This window comes from Oncorhynchus mykiss, chromosome 30 (assembly GCF_013265735.2).
Source record: "Oncorhynchus mykiss isolate Arlee chromosome 30, USDA_OmykA_1.1, whole genome shotgun sequence".
NCBI classification, from domain to species: Eukaryota; Metazoa; Chordata; class Actinopteri; order Salmoniformes; family Salmonidae; genus Oncorhynchus; species Oncorhynchus mykiss.
Window position 1 is genome coordinate 25110186 of NC_050570.1, and position 13504 is coordinate 25123689.

The 13504-nt window shown below is 42.1% G+C and overlaps 2 protein-coding genes across 2 annotated transcripts; one reads left to right on the forward strand and one right to left on the reverse strand.

Moving 5' to 3' along the window:
- Positions 1 to 175: 175 nt before the first annotated feature.
- On the reverse strand, positions 176 to 3517 carry LOC110521592 (kininogen-1). Its single transcript, XM_021599254.2, has 7 exons — positions 3119 to 3517; positions 2848 to 2964; positions 2675 to 2750; positions 2277 to 2449; positions 1574 to 1681; positions 1290 to 1388; positions 176 to 1138 (listed from the first exon to the last, which is right to left on the reverse strand). Exons 1-7 carry the CDS (start codon positions 3329 to 3331, stop codon positions 809 to 811), a joined length of 1116 nt encoding a protein of 371 aa, XP_021454929.2. The 5' UTR covers positions 3332 to 3517; the 3' UTR covers positions 176 to 808.
- Positions 3518 to 10462: 6945 nt separating this feature from the next.
- Positions 10463 to 13393, forward strand: LOC110521596 (lysosome-associated membrane glycoprotein 3). The gene is made up of 6 exons (XM_021599264.2): positions 10463 to 10638; positions 11309 to 11493; positions 11722 to 11847; positions 12112 to 12166; positions 12285 to 12458; positions 12546 to 13393. The coding sequence occupies exons 1-6, from the start codon at positions 10560 to 10562 to the stop codon at positions 12686 to 12688; spliced, it is 762 nt and encodes a 253-aa protein (XP_021454939.2). The 5' UTR covers positions 10463 to 10559; the 3' UTR covers positions 12689 to 13393.
- Positions 13394 to 13504: the final 111 nt, after the last annotated feature.

A 13504-nucleotide genomic window follows, 5' to 3' on the forward strand; every position in this document is an offset into this window, starting at 1 on the left:
ACAGGGAAATCCATACCGATTGTGAATGTTAAAATTGTTTGGTCATCAAACAATCTCTTTACAGAAGGAAATTCAAAGATATGTGTCAACTTATTGACCTATACATTGGTGTAAAAGGAAATAATCATTTGATGTGTAAATGGTGTAATTGTTATTTAAGAACAAGGTTCAAGGGTCATCTTTGTTACTCCTCTTTATTTAATACAATACTTTTATTCTGACAGGTTTATAGACATTGAATTATATTTTTAGTATACTGTATTTTGTCATTACTATCAACAATGCTACTATGATTTATTACGCAGTCATCTTGCATGAGAGTTGGTTAAAATAATATTATTTTAGTCATTCTGATAAACAGCTGTAAAGAAAGTTTGACGCTATAGGAACAACTAATAATACTTCTAACCAGTGACATCTGCATTATTAAATACAGTATACTTTGTGTTTCAGTTTTTGTTCCTCGGTTAAATACTTGCATTGTACTGTACTGACTAGAATTATTTGAGTGTTATGTGACAGTGTACAAATAAACTTCTCAGTTAAGTACTTGCATTTGTGGATAGTGTGTTGCTTTACAGAACAACAGCACCCAGCACAATTAAATTATTTTAGTTATTTGTTTTTTGTATCAAATGGCTAAACAGTCTAGATGCACTTTGACAAATTTGAAGGAATACTAAAGCAAGATTGAACTGCATTGTCAGAAAGAGTTATAAAAGCTTGGTAATTTTTCATTTCAAATCAGCAGGTGTGCTTATGATACAAATGCACTATTCAGTGTGCACTTATTTTTTTCACAGCAAGATTATAAATCACTTAAGCCCTCCTCTACCACTGGCAAAGGTGTTGTGCTTTTGTCCTGTGCAGGCCTCTGGGTTGTTGGGGGGACAAACTGCTTCCAGGGCTTGGAGGGGCAGTGGAAGGGGCTCTCAGCAGCAGTGGTGGGGGCCACAGAGGGCAGGGCTGGCTCTGGGTCTGTGTTAGCCATAGTCACAGCAGTCGGGCTGCGCTCCTGAGACTCCTCTGATGACTCCTCTTTGGCTGAAGCAGTAGAAGCTTGGGTTGTTTTAACTTCAGCAAAATTGTTGAAGTTCCTCAAGGGAGACCATCCAGGAGGTCTTCTTCTAAAGACTTCCTGTGAATGGAAAGATTTTTCTTGTCAAAATCCTCCATCATTTAGCACAAATGTCCAAAATGTACAGCTACACATCACTACCCTATTCATTTATCAGATTTTCTGAGCATCATTAATATGCTATGGTAGTACTGTTTGCACAATGTCTCACAAAATTGTCAAGGGGACCCGGTGCACATTCCACATTTGCTTCTGCAGTCTCATGCCTCCAAGGTGCCACATCTACAGTGGAATTGCAGTGAGCGAGTTCCTAGTGAGATAGCATACAAGATGATAGCGATGCCAGGGACAAGCATTCATGATACAACACATGACAGTGAATTATTATGAAATGTATTTAATTTACGTACAGAAGTATTACAACACCAGAATCATATATTAGATCAAATACAGTAGGTTATTTAAAAAATACTATGAGCTCTAAATGGAGTTTACCACATCAGCATCTGGATGACATTCGTCGTTCAGCTCTTTGTGGTCCGCTTTGGAGCAATTGCTTTTCCTCATATCGAACATCAGTCTATACCTGAATCCAGCAACCACCTGAGAAGAGCATGTGAAAGAAAGTAGATGTTATTGAAATACAATAGTTTGAGCCCCCCCCCCTCCCACTCAATGAACTCTGGAATGACACTCCTAACACAAACAAGTGCATTGCAGTCCAACGGTCACAACCATAAAGATACATTTCGCCACACGCACCACACCTCCCAATGCCAGAACCAAGGTGATGATTTGGTGTGTTTCCATTGGAATATGATATTTTTTTCTAAATCTCTGTTTCTTTGTGTTGTTTGTCATTGTCGTAAGGCCCAATACCCCCGATCCCAACTGGTTACGCTGTTACCTCATTCACACTATAGGGCGCAAACCGTACAATGCTGGCTCTGATAGTTGCTTTTCACAAGTTCCTTTCCAGCATGGGTTCAGAAGCTATGGTGGATGCGTAACCAGGCCAGCCCTGGTCTAGTTCAGCTCAGCATGATTTGACTTGGTTGGGCCCTATTGTGTGAATCAGGCTTGAATTGAATTAGGTGTTTCGAGTCATGGTGCTTAACTTTCCACCAGGGGGTGTAGTTGGCTAGTCTTTGTAATGTTCAATAACTCCCAGTGAGATTTGCAACTGATTTACATGTACCTGTCTAGTAGCGAAACCAACACTGTTCAGGATGAAGTGGTGGCTGGAGTCAGAATCAGCATTGAACCTGGTGATGGAGTATGTCAAGGGATCCTTCAGGTCCTCACTGTCCACATCAATCTCCCTAGGACACCCCAGACATGTGGACCGTTCAGCAACAACAGGGGCCTCCACTGGAAGTCAGAGAGGGTTGTCAGTATCACAGTTTGTCTCAGCTGCTCAATAGAAAATTATTTTAGCCACATTTTTCCCAGAATGTTTGGGTGATTCTAGTCACTGTAAATACATATTCTGCAGCATGAGTCATTCTATGGTCAATATGTATTGGGTTGTCTAGAAATAGACTTGTCGGTGTTGTATGGCTTGGTCTACTTGATGTGAAGTGAAAAACTAACCACCTGGGTCACAGAAAACTGCCAGGACCTTTTTATCTGTCTCTGACATGTGGACTGTTGCCTTACAAGGCCTTGGCACCTAATAAACAAAGAAAAAGTGGAAAAAAACTTTAATTGCCAAGAGATGTAATCTAATAACAATGCATTCTTCACCTAGCGAAATTATTAAAATGTACCTTGTTCCCGGTGGGGAGGTAGTCACAGTCTCTCCAGACTTTGTCTCCCCCTGCTGGACAGTCAGTGACCCTGCTATTGAATTCCACAAAGTACTGAGTGCATGAGTCATTCTGAGCCTACAAGAGAGGAACGCAATACTGGACTGTGACTCGGTGTAGGAATGTTCGTATTCCATCTTCAACAACAGAATGAACTCAAGATGTATGCAAATAGGACAGGATAAATGACTAAATATACCATTACAATATTCTCAATCACTAAGCCACCTACCTTTGAGGACTCCAGAATCTGGTAGAGTGCTAGTTGATTTCCAAAAGGAAGCTTCTCATTATACTTGACTAGGGCCAAGTCCACAGCTGCCTCCACATCTTTGTCATCACAGAACGCCAGGACCTGCTCTGGCTCCAGCTCCTGCCCCTGTCCTAGAGCCCAAAGCTGGAGAGAGAACACCACCAGCACACACAGTCTCACTCCAAGCTTCATAATGAATGTCCCAGGTCCAGAGAGAATCAAATGTGAGACCAGATTTCGTTCCCTACTGGACTCCTACCTCTGAAATGATTGACTGTAGTCTCTTCGCCAACACAAACCTGTTCAAATAAAATGAGACTGTACACACACAAAAAAGAAAGCCATCCAGGCAGTTCCAGTGACAGAGGAGTAAATGTTTACTTATCAGCTGTCACCACCATGCCTACACTCTTTAAAAATCAATACCCTTTTCTGAGTTGTAGAGAGTTTATGGCATGCAAGAAAAATAATGGACATGTTTAACGAGATATTATCTTTCTACAGTCACTTGTTGTGGCACCAGTTTGTTTGACACATCTAAAAAGATCCATACATGACTGATAACGAACTATGTAAGAGTCAAGTGTACGAGTCAACTACAGTGCCTTGCGAAAGTATTCGGCCCCCTTGAACTTTGCGACCTTTTGCCACATTTCAGGCTTCAAACATAAAGACATAAAACTGTATTTTTTTGTGAAGAATCAACAACAAGTGGGACACAATCATGAAGTGGAACGACATTTATTGGATATTTCAAACTTTTTTAACAAATCAAAAACTGAAAAATTGGGTGTGCAAAATTATTCAGCCCCCTTAAGTTAATACTTTGTAGCGCCACCTTTTGCTGCGATTACAGCTGTAAGTCGCTTGGGGTATGTCTCTATCAGTTTTGCACATCGAGAGACTGAAATCTTTTCCCATTCCTCCTTGCAAAACAGCTCGAGCTCAGTGAGGTTGGATGGAGAGCATTTGTGAACAGCAGTTTTCAGTTCTTTCCACAGATTCTCAATTGGATTCAGGTCTGGACTTTGACTTGGCCATTCTAACACCTGGATATGTTTATTTTTGAACCATTCCATTGTAGATTTTGCTTTATGTTTTGGATCATTGTCTTGTTGGAAGACAAATCTCCGTCCCAATCTCAGGTCTTTTGCAGACTCCATCAGGTTTTCTTCCAGAATGGTCCTGTATTTGGCTCCATCCATCTTCCCATCAATTTTAACCATCTTCCCTGTCCCTGCTGAAGAAAAGCAGGCCCAAACCATGATGCTGCCACCATGTTTGACAGTGGGGATGGTGTGTTCAGCTGTGTTGCTTTTACGCCAAACATAACGTTTTGCATTGTTGCCAAAAAGTTCAATTTTGGTTTCATCTGACCAGAGCACCTTCTTCCACATGTTTGGTGTGTCTCCCAGGTGGCTTGTGGCAAACTTTAAACAACACTTTTTATGGATATCTTTAAGAAATGGCTTTCTTCTTGCCACTCTTCCATAAAGGCCAGATTTGTGCAATATACGACTGATTGTTGTCCTATGGACAGTCTCCCACCTCAGCTGTAGATCTCTGCAGTTCATCCAGAGTGATCATGGGCCTCTTGGCTGCATCTCTGATCAGTCTTCTCCTTGTATGAGCTGAAAGTTTAGAGGGATGGCCAGGTCTTGGTAGATTTGCAGTGGTCTGATACTCCTTCCATTTCAATATTATCTTGCACAGTGCTCCTTGGGATGATTAAAGCTTGGGAAATCTTTTTGTATCCAAATCCGGCTTTAAACTTCTTCACAACAGTATCTCGGACCTGCCTGGTGTGTTCCTTGTTCTTCATGATGCTCTCTGCGCTTTTGACGGACCTCTGAGACTATCACAGTGCAGGTGCATTTATACGGAGACTTGATTACACACAGGTGGATTGTATTTATCATCATTAGTCATTTAGGTCAACATTGGATCATTCAGAGATCCTCACTGAACTTCTGGAGAGAGTTTGCTGCACTGAAAGTAAAGGGGCTGAATAATTTTGCACGCCCAATTCTTCAGTTTTTGATATGTTAAAAAAGTTTGAAATATCCAATAAATGTCGTTCCACTTCATGATTGTGTCCCACTTGTTGTTGATTCTTCACAAGAAAATACAGTTTTATATCTTTATGTTTGAAGCCTGAAATGTGGCAAAAGGTCGCAAAGTTCAAGGGGGCCGAATACTTTCGCAAGGCACTGTAGGTTAGATTCACGTGCCTGAGGAGGGTTTATTTTCCTGTCTCCTCTATAATGTAAGGAACTAAACCTATCTTACTGTGCTGTGCATGTGCTGGTCAAATGACACATTATCCCAAGGGAATAACCTGTAGTAGCCACTTCATATTATGCCTATAATGACTATATCAAAACATTTTGGTCTAATGAAAACTAATTGTCTATCCCTAAAGTAAACATAAATATTAGTTTAGTTTTAAGTGGGTGTCATACGGTAATACAATAATAAAGGTCTCTGCTATTTAGATGTAAATGGGGAGGGAATAAGACAACCTCTCTACCACAATAAAGACTTTGGATGGATAAATTTCACGCCTAACCAGACACTTTCCAAAAATGATTGTCAGTTTGTCAATGCAGAGTTAAGCCTGACCTGCATTGACACTGCTGCAGTACTGTGTATTTTAGGAGATACTTTGTCCCTCTCTACCTTTGACCCCGATTGCCTCCAATGCCTGCCTACGCACAGTTTGATTTCCCGAGCTCAGCCATTCTCAGAAACCAACTACAACTCTGGTGCAATAATAATACGAATAATAATACAAATTAAATCTTTGATTAACCAATTGAAAACATATTTTCAATTTAGAGGCTAACATCTTTAACTCCTGGCTAATGCAAACAAGTAATTATCATAAAAAAATGTGAATTCAACAGACCAGATGGGCTGGTTCCTTTTTGACCTAGTGGGCCTGTCTATTTTTGGGGGGGGTTGCACAAAATTATCATTATCTGGCTAATAATGAGGGCCTCAAGGAAAGAAATTTACCGGGTTTTTCTTCAGAAATACCAGAGACAATTTCTGGTACCAGTCCGCTCTGATTCAACATATGACCTTTAAATAAACCAACCTACTTTTAGGCTATGTTTTTAGGTAATAAAAAAAAAAATATTATTTCACCTTTATTTAACCAGGTAGGCTAGTTGAGAACAAGTTCTCATTTACAACTGCGACCTGGCCAAGATAAAGCACAGCCGTTCGACACATACAACAACACAGATTTACACATGGAATAAACAAACATACAGTGAATAATACAGTAGAAAAAGAAAAATCTATATACAGTGAGTGCAAATGAGGTAAGACAAGGGAGGTAAGGCAATAAATAGGCCATGGAAGGAGAGTTGTATGGCATTGAAGCTCGTCTGGAGGTTAGTTAACACAGTGTCCAAAGAAGAGCCAGAAGTATACAGAATGGTGTCGTCTGCGTAGAGGTGGATCAGAGAATCACCAGCAGCGAGAGCGACATCATTAATGTATACAGAGAAGAGAGTCGGCCCGAGAATTGAACCCTGTGGCACACCCATAGAGACTGTAAGAGGTCTGGACAACAGGCCCTCTGATTTGACACACTGAACTCTATCAGAGAAGTAGTTGGTGAACCAGGCGAGGCAATCATTTGAGAAACCAAGGCTGTTGTCACGTTCTGACCTTAGTTCTTTTGTTATGTCTTTGTTTTAGTATGGTCAGGGCGTGAGTTGGGTGTGTTGTCTATGTTTGTTTTTCTATGAGTTGGTATTTCTGTGTTTGGCCTGGTATGGTTCTCAATCAGAGGCAGCTGTCAATCGTTGTCCCTGATTGAGAACCATACTTAGGCAGCCTGTTTTCACCCTTGATTTGTGGGTGATTATTTTCGGTGTGTTCCACACGGAACTGTTTCGGTTTTTGTTATTTCACGTTGTTATTTTGTATTTTTCTGTGTTCTATTAAAAGTATCATGAACACTTACCACGCTGCACATTGATCCTCCGATCCTTCCTACTACTCCTCGTCAGAGGAGGAAGAAGACCGTTACAGAATCACCCACCAACCAAGGACCAAGCAGCGTGGTAACGGGCAGTGGCAGAAATCTCAAGACTCCTGGACATGGGAGGAGATTCTGGACGGCAAGGGACCCTGGGCACAGGCTGGGGAATATCACCAGCCTGATAAAGAAGAACTTGGAGGCAGCCAAAGCAGAGCGGCGGCATTTTGAGGAGTTGGCACGGCAGCGCAACAGAGATGAGAGGCAGCCCCAAACATTTCTTGGGGGGGGACACGGGGAGTGTGGCTAAGTCAGGTAGGAGACCTGAGCCAACTCCCCGTGTTTACCGTGGAGAGAGGTGGACCGGGCAGGCACCGTGTTATGCCGTGAGGCGCACGGTGTCCCCGGTGCGCAGGCATAGCCTGGTGCGTTACATTGCAGCATCTCGTATCGGCCGGGCTAGAGTGGGCATCGAGCCAGGTGCCATGAAGCCGGCTCAGAGCATCTGGTCTCCAGTGCGTCTCCTCGGGCCGGGGTACATGGCAACTGCCCTACGCATGGTGTCCCCGGTTCGCCAGCACAGCCCAGTGCAGTCTATTCCACCTCGCCGCACTGGCCTGGCTACGGGGAGTATCCAGCAAGGTAGGGTTGTGCAGGCTCGGTGCTTGAGACCTCCAGTCCGGTCTATTGCAATTTTTTTTGAAAGGGGCAAGCTTATTTAAGATGGCGAGGAAGGCACTTTTAAAGAATGACCAGGCATCTTCTACTGACGGGTTGAGGTCAATATCCTTCCAGGATACCCAGGCCAGGGCGATTAGGAAGGCCTGCTCGCGGAAGTGTTTTAGGGAGCATTTGAATGTGATGAGGGGTGGTCGTTTGACCGCAGACCCGTTATGGATGCAGGCAATTAGGCAGTGGTCGCTGAGATCTTGGTTGAAAACAGCAGAGGTGTATTTGGAGGGCAGGTTGGTGAGGATGATATCTATGAGGGTGCCCGTGTTTACAGATTTGGGGTTGTACCTGATGGGTTCATTGATAATTTGTGAGAGATTGAGGGCATCAAGCTTAAATTGTAGGATGGCTGGGGTGTTAAGCATGTCCCAGTTTAGGTCACCTAGCAGCACTAGCTCTGAAGAAATATGGGGGGCAATCAGTTCACATATGGTGTCCAGGGCACAGCTGGGACAGAGGGTGGTCTATAGCAAGCGGCAACGGTGAGATACTTGTTTCTGGAAAGGCGGATTTTAAAAGTAGAAGCTCGAATTGTTTGGGTACAGATCTGGATGGTAGGCTATCTCTGCAGTAGATTGCAACACCGCCCCCTTTGGCAGTTCTATCTTGTCGGAAAATGTTATAGTTAGGGATGGAAATTTCAGGGTTTCTGGTGGTCTTCCTGAGCCAGGATTCAGACGCGGCTAGGACCTCCGGGCTGGCAGAGTGTGCTTGGGCATTGAATAAAACAAACTTAGGGAGGAGGCTTCTAATGTTAACATGCATGAAACCAAGGCTTTTACGGTTACAGAAGTAAGCAAATAATAGCGGCTGGGGAATGGGAGTGGAGCTAGGCACTGCAGGGCCTGGATTAACCTCCACATCACCAGAGGAATAGAGGAGGAGTAGGATAAGGGTACAGCTAAAGGCTAAGAGTACTGGTCGTCTAGTACGTTCAAAACAGAGAGTAAAAGGAGCAGATTTCTGGGCACGGTAGAATAGATTCAAGGCATAATCAAATCAAATCCAATTTTATTTGTCACATACACATGGTTAGCAGATGTTAATGCGAGTGTAGCAAAATGCTTGTGCTTCTAGTTCCGACAATGCAGTAATAACCAACGAGTAATCTAACCTAACAATTTCACAACAACTACCTTATACACACAAGTGTAAAGGGATGAAGAATATGTACATAAAGATATGAATGAGTGATGGAACAGAACGGCATAGGCAAGATGCAGTAGATGGTATCGAGTGCAGTATATACATATGAGGTGATTAATGTAGGGTATGTAAACATATAAAAGTGCCATTGTTTAAAGTGGCTAGTGATACATGTATTACATAAAGATGGCAAGATGCAGTAGATTGTATAGAGTACAGTATATACATATGAGATGAGTAATGTAGGGTATGTAAACATTATATTAAGTAGCATTGTTTAAAGTGGCTAGTGATATATTTTTCACATCAATTTTTCCATTATTAAAGTGGCTGGAGTTGAGTCAGTATGTTGGCAGCAGCCACTCAATGTTAGTGGTGGCTGTTTAACAGTCTGATGGCCTTGAGATAGAAGCTTTTTTTCAGTCTCGGCCCCTGCTTTGATGCACCTGTACTGACCTCGCCTTCTGGATGATATGACGGTGTGAACATGCAGTGGCTCGGGTGGTTGTTGTCCTTGATGATCTTTATGGCCTTCCTGTGACATTGCGTGGTGTAGGTGTCCTGGAGGGCAGGTAGTTTGCCCCCGGTGATGCGTTGTACAGACAAACGTATGGTAGGATGTGGATACAGTGAGGGTAAACCTGTGCATAGAGTGACGATGAAAGAGATATTCTCCCTAGAAATATAATTTAAACCAGGTGATGTCACCGCATGTGTGGTAGGTGGAACTAAAGTGTTAAATAAGGTGTATTGAGCAGGGCTAGAGGCTCTACAGTGAAATAAGGCAATAAATACTAACCAAAACAGCAATGGACAAGGCATATTGACGTTAGCGAGAGGCATGCGTAGCCGAGTAATCATAGGAGTCCAGTGAGTGGCTTCAGGCGGCTTGTGGGCCGGGGCTAGGAATCTAACAGAAGGGCCTTGGAGGGACGTTGCGACGGAATAAAGTCTGTTGTGGCCCCCTCGTGCTATTGCATTGGCAGACGGATCAGCAGGGCTCCATGTGGTAAACCAGGCCAATTGGCAGAATAGGTATAGTGGCCAAATGATTTGCCCGGTGGGCCTCTTAAGCAAACAGTCCGATGTGCTCTGGACAGCTAGCAGGCCGCGGCTAGCATGCTAGCGGATGGGATTTCAGGGGACGACGCGATGGCGGAGCCAGTTGATAAAAACCCCATTGGGCGAGTCACGTCGGTGGTCCAGTCGTGATGAGTCGGGAAAGCCAGTTGGCAAAAATAGGTATTGTAGCCCAAGTAGTGGCTGATGGACCTCTTTGGATAGCTGGGAGATGGGCCTAGTAAAGCTAGCTTCAGGCTAAAGAGTTGAGTAGACACAAAACAGAACATATCTGACCTGCAACAGCACAACGTGCAGTTAGTTACATCATATACTGTCCATCAGCCATTTAAATAATTAAAAAATTAAACACTCTTTGCCCCTCCCCTTGAATGTGCTCATCACTTGAGCAAAACGTTTTGGTCTTCTGGAGTGGAATTCACCACATCACATCTCACAACCCACATTTGGTGACAAACGCCTAACTGAATGCACAAGAAGACAGACAAACTCAGCAACAACATGCATCGTGAAACAATACTTTTTCTACTGGTTGTGATCATAATGGGTGAGTTACATGCACCTTTATCTAATAATGTCTAATAATGTTTAATCTATTCAGTGTTAGTGGTAGTCTGATATAAATTGAAACTAGGCAATGCTGCAATGCAGTTAACCACGAAGTATGGAATCGTTCATCTGCAAACAGAATAATATAGGCCATTTGAATCTGATTTTGATTCTGAGATGATAACAGTGGTACTCTATAACAGTGCTCTGCTGAGTGTAATCTTAGAAAAAAAGGTGCTATATAGAACCTAAAAGGGTTATTCAGCTGTCCTTATAGGTTCCAGGTGGAACCCTTTCGGTTTCCATGTAAAAACCCTTTCCATAGAGGGTTCTACATGGAACCCAGAAGGGTTCTACCTGGAAACAAAAAGAGTTCTCCTATTGGGACAGCCGAATAACCTTTTTGGAACCCTTTTTTCTAAGAGTGTAAAACATTGCTCGTAAACTTCATGACATTTTAAAAACACAATCATGACCACTTCAACACATGTAGTAATACCAAACAAGTTGTTAGAATAGCTTATTTAGGTTTATTGTTAAAAAAAAAGTTAAAAAAATAAAAAATAAATAAAAAAAGAAGCATCTGAAACCAAAGGGTGCTTATGAAGGGTGTCTTGTGGTTTCTGTAAACTGTTTCACTTTACACTTCACTGCATACCCCTTTACAGGAAACAGCCTCATGACTGCTGCATTGGATCCTAAGCCCACTGAACAGGCCAACCTACCACAGAGGCCTGTCCTTCAGCCCAAAGAGACTGTTCCTGTCACCGGAAACTATGTGCTGAAAGACCCTACAGGCACGTCGTGCATCAAACTCTCCATGGGAGTTGAGTACGTAGTTATTGAGAAGAAGGTAGGGGCAGTCACTTTCTCAGCACTTTTTGTTTAGTACATTTCAGCACTTCTTTGTCAGGGGTGAGATCTCATGTGGGTTGCTACCAAACTGTGAAAAATAGACAACAGTCACAAAAAAATGCTACAGATTAATATTATATAAGTAGCTGTAAATCCTACATCACTCGTTTGCTATTGTTTTTGTCCTTTTCCAATCCAATGCTACGTTGATTCTTTTTTTCCCCAGAAACCTTCCTATTTCAACTTAGACCCTACCACCACCAAGACTACTGGTAGATGTGCTGAAAAAGAGTCAGTTCTCTCCCTGGCTTTTCTAGGAAAGGGAGGCGATCTGAATCTCACCTTTGAAAAGGTACAAATTCAGAAACGTCCATTTTCTCATGTCTGACACGTATGACCACATTTTATAACTGGAAAACCTTTTTTAGCCCCATATCTTTCTGACTCGTACTGAGATAATGGCTGTGAATTCACAGGTTGACTTTTCCATAACGAGCAGAAGCAGAGTCATAGATTATACATGGCTCTGAGTAGAAGCATACTCATTCAAATACATTTGCATGATGATTTGCATGTTTGGCTTTGAATAAACACGTAAGTATTTGTCTACCCACAGGAAGGGAACCTGACCTATGTGTCAAAGATCACAGGTAATTTGGCACCAGGCAAAGGTAAGTTAACCATTATCATCTCACAAAATAGACACATGATGTGAAACAAATGCATATATCTTTTTCTACAGATGTCATTGTCAGAAAAACAAGGCTGATCGTATTCTTCCACAATTAGGAATTAAGAACTATTTTGGGGTAATAGAACATGAGAAGCTGTTCCCAACTGCCGCTGGCCGCAGCCTCAAGTGCTACTCTCAGACCGAGTTTCATCTGTCTGAAAACCTTCGAGTGAAGATTGTGTCTCTTCAGTTCCAAGCTTTCAAACTCACCAATGGGAATTTTGGAGAGGGTAGGTCACTTTAACTGGGGCCTTTCTGTTCACGATTTGCAATAACATTTTATGTTGTTTTCTAATGTCCCCCTTATGACATTTCAGAGGTTGAGTGCAGGGCTGATTTCATCAAGAAGATCATTCCCATTATTTTTGGTGCCACGGTTGTGGGGCTCTTGCTGATTTCTGTCCTGTCCTTCCTGATAATCCGGGACCACCACAGACAAGCTGGCTATGACAGGATCTGAGAATGCTTCATGCAAAAAACATGAACACTTTTTATAGCCATGTTTTGTATTTCCTAAATGTTTTTTTTTTATCCATTGCTCAATTATACACTATTGTTGTTTTTAAATAATAAATATTTCTGCAAAGAAAATATAAATAACATTATTACAGTAAAAAATATGTGAATGTGGTTAGCACTTATAGGAAAGCTCTGTGTACATTTCCAGTCACAATCAGCAAATATGGTCTGAATAATGTGGCTTTATTTTAGCAATTAGAATTTTGATGATTGGAGATTATATTCTGGTTTAAAGAGTGCATACATTCCCGTGTGGCTTTATCCAGCTGGATTGAAATACATTATCATCAAATGCATGTATAAGCCTTTTTATAAAAACACACTGCCCAAAAAACATATCGTTCTGTAAGACATTGTTAATTCGGTCTTGAACCTCTCTGTGACCTCTCCTGAGGGTTAGCGCTATTCGTGATCCTTAGTATTTCCCGACCTTAAACACTAACCATAACCATAACCATTTTACATTTCAACTTCAATAGTGTAGGGACACTCAAGGATCCCGCAAAGCACGGCCAGTCCAGAGACCCGGTTGACACTAGATAAAACACGCCACAAACCTCGTCTATTTCTACACTTTATCTTCTTGATTTTTAACCTAACCCTAACCACACTGCTAACATTATGCCTAACCCTTACCTTAAATTAAGACCAAAAAGTAAATGTTGGTTTTCGTACATTTTTACCATATAGATCGATATTACTTTGTGGCTGTGGTAACTAATGGAAACGCAGAGACCCCACCTCCGTCTCGACTTTT

Coding starts and splice junctions, on each gene's coding strand:
- LOC110521592 (XM_021599254.2), bottom strand. CDS start 3,331: ATGAAGCTTGGAGTGAGACTGTGTGTGCTGGTGGTGTTCTCTCTCCAG. Junction 2,751..2,847: donor ACCTCCCCACCGGGAACAAG/GTACATTTTAAT, acceptor TTTGTTTATTAG/GTGCCAAGGCCTTGTAAGGC. Junction 1,682..2,276: donor TTGGTTTCGCTACTAGACAG/GTACATGTAAAT, acceptor TGCTCTTCTCAG/GTGGTTGCTGGATTCAGGTA.
- LOC110521596 (XM_021599264.2), top strand. CDS start 10,560: ATGCACAAGAAGACAGACAAACTCAGCAACAACATGCATCGTGAAACA. Junction 10,639..11,308: donor ACTGGTTGTGATCATAATGG/GTGAGTTACATG, acceptor ACCCCTTTACAG/GAAACAGCCTCATGACTGCT. Junction 12,167..12,284: donor TAATTTGGCACCAGGCAAAG/GTAAGTTAACCA, acceptor TTCCACAATTAG/GAATTAAGAACTATTTTGGG.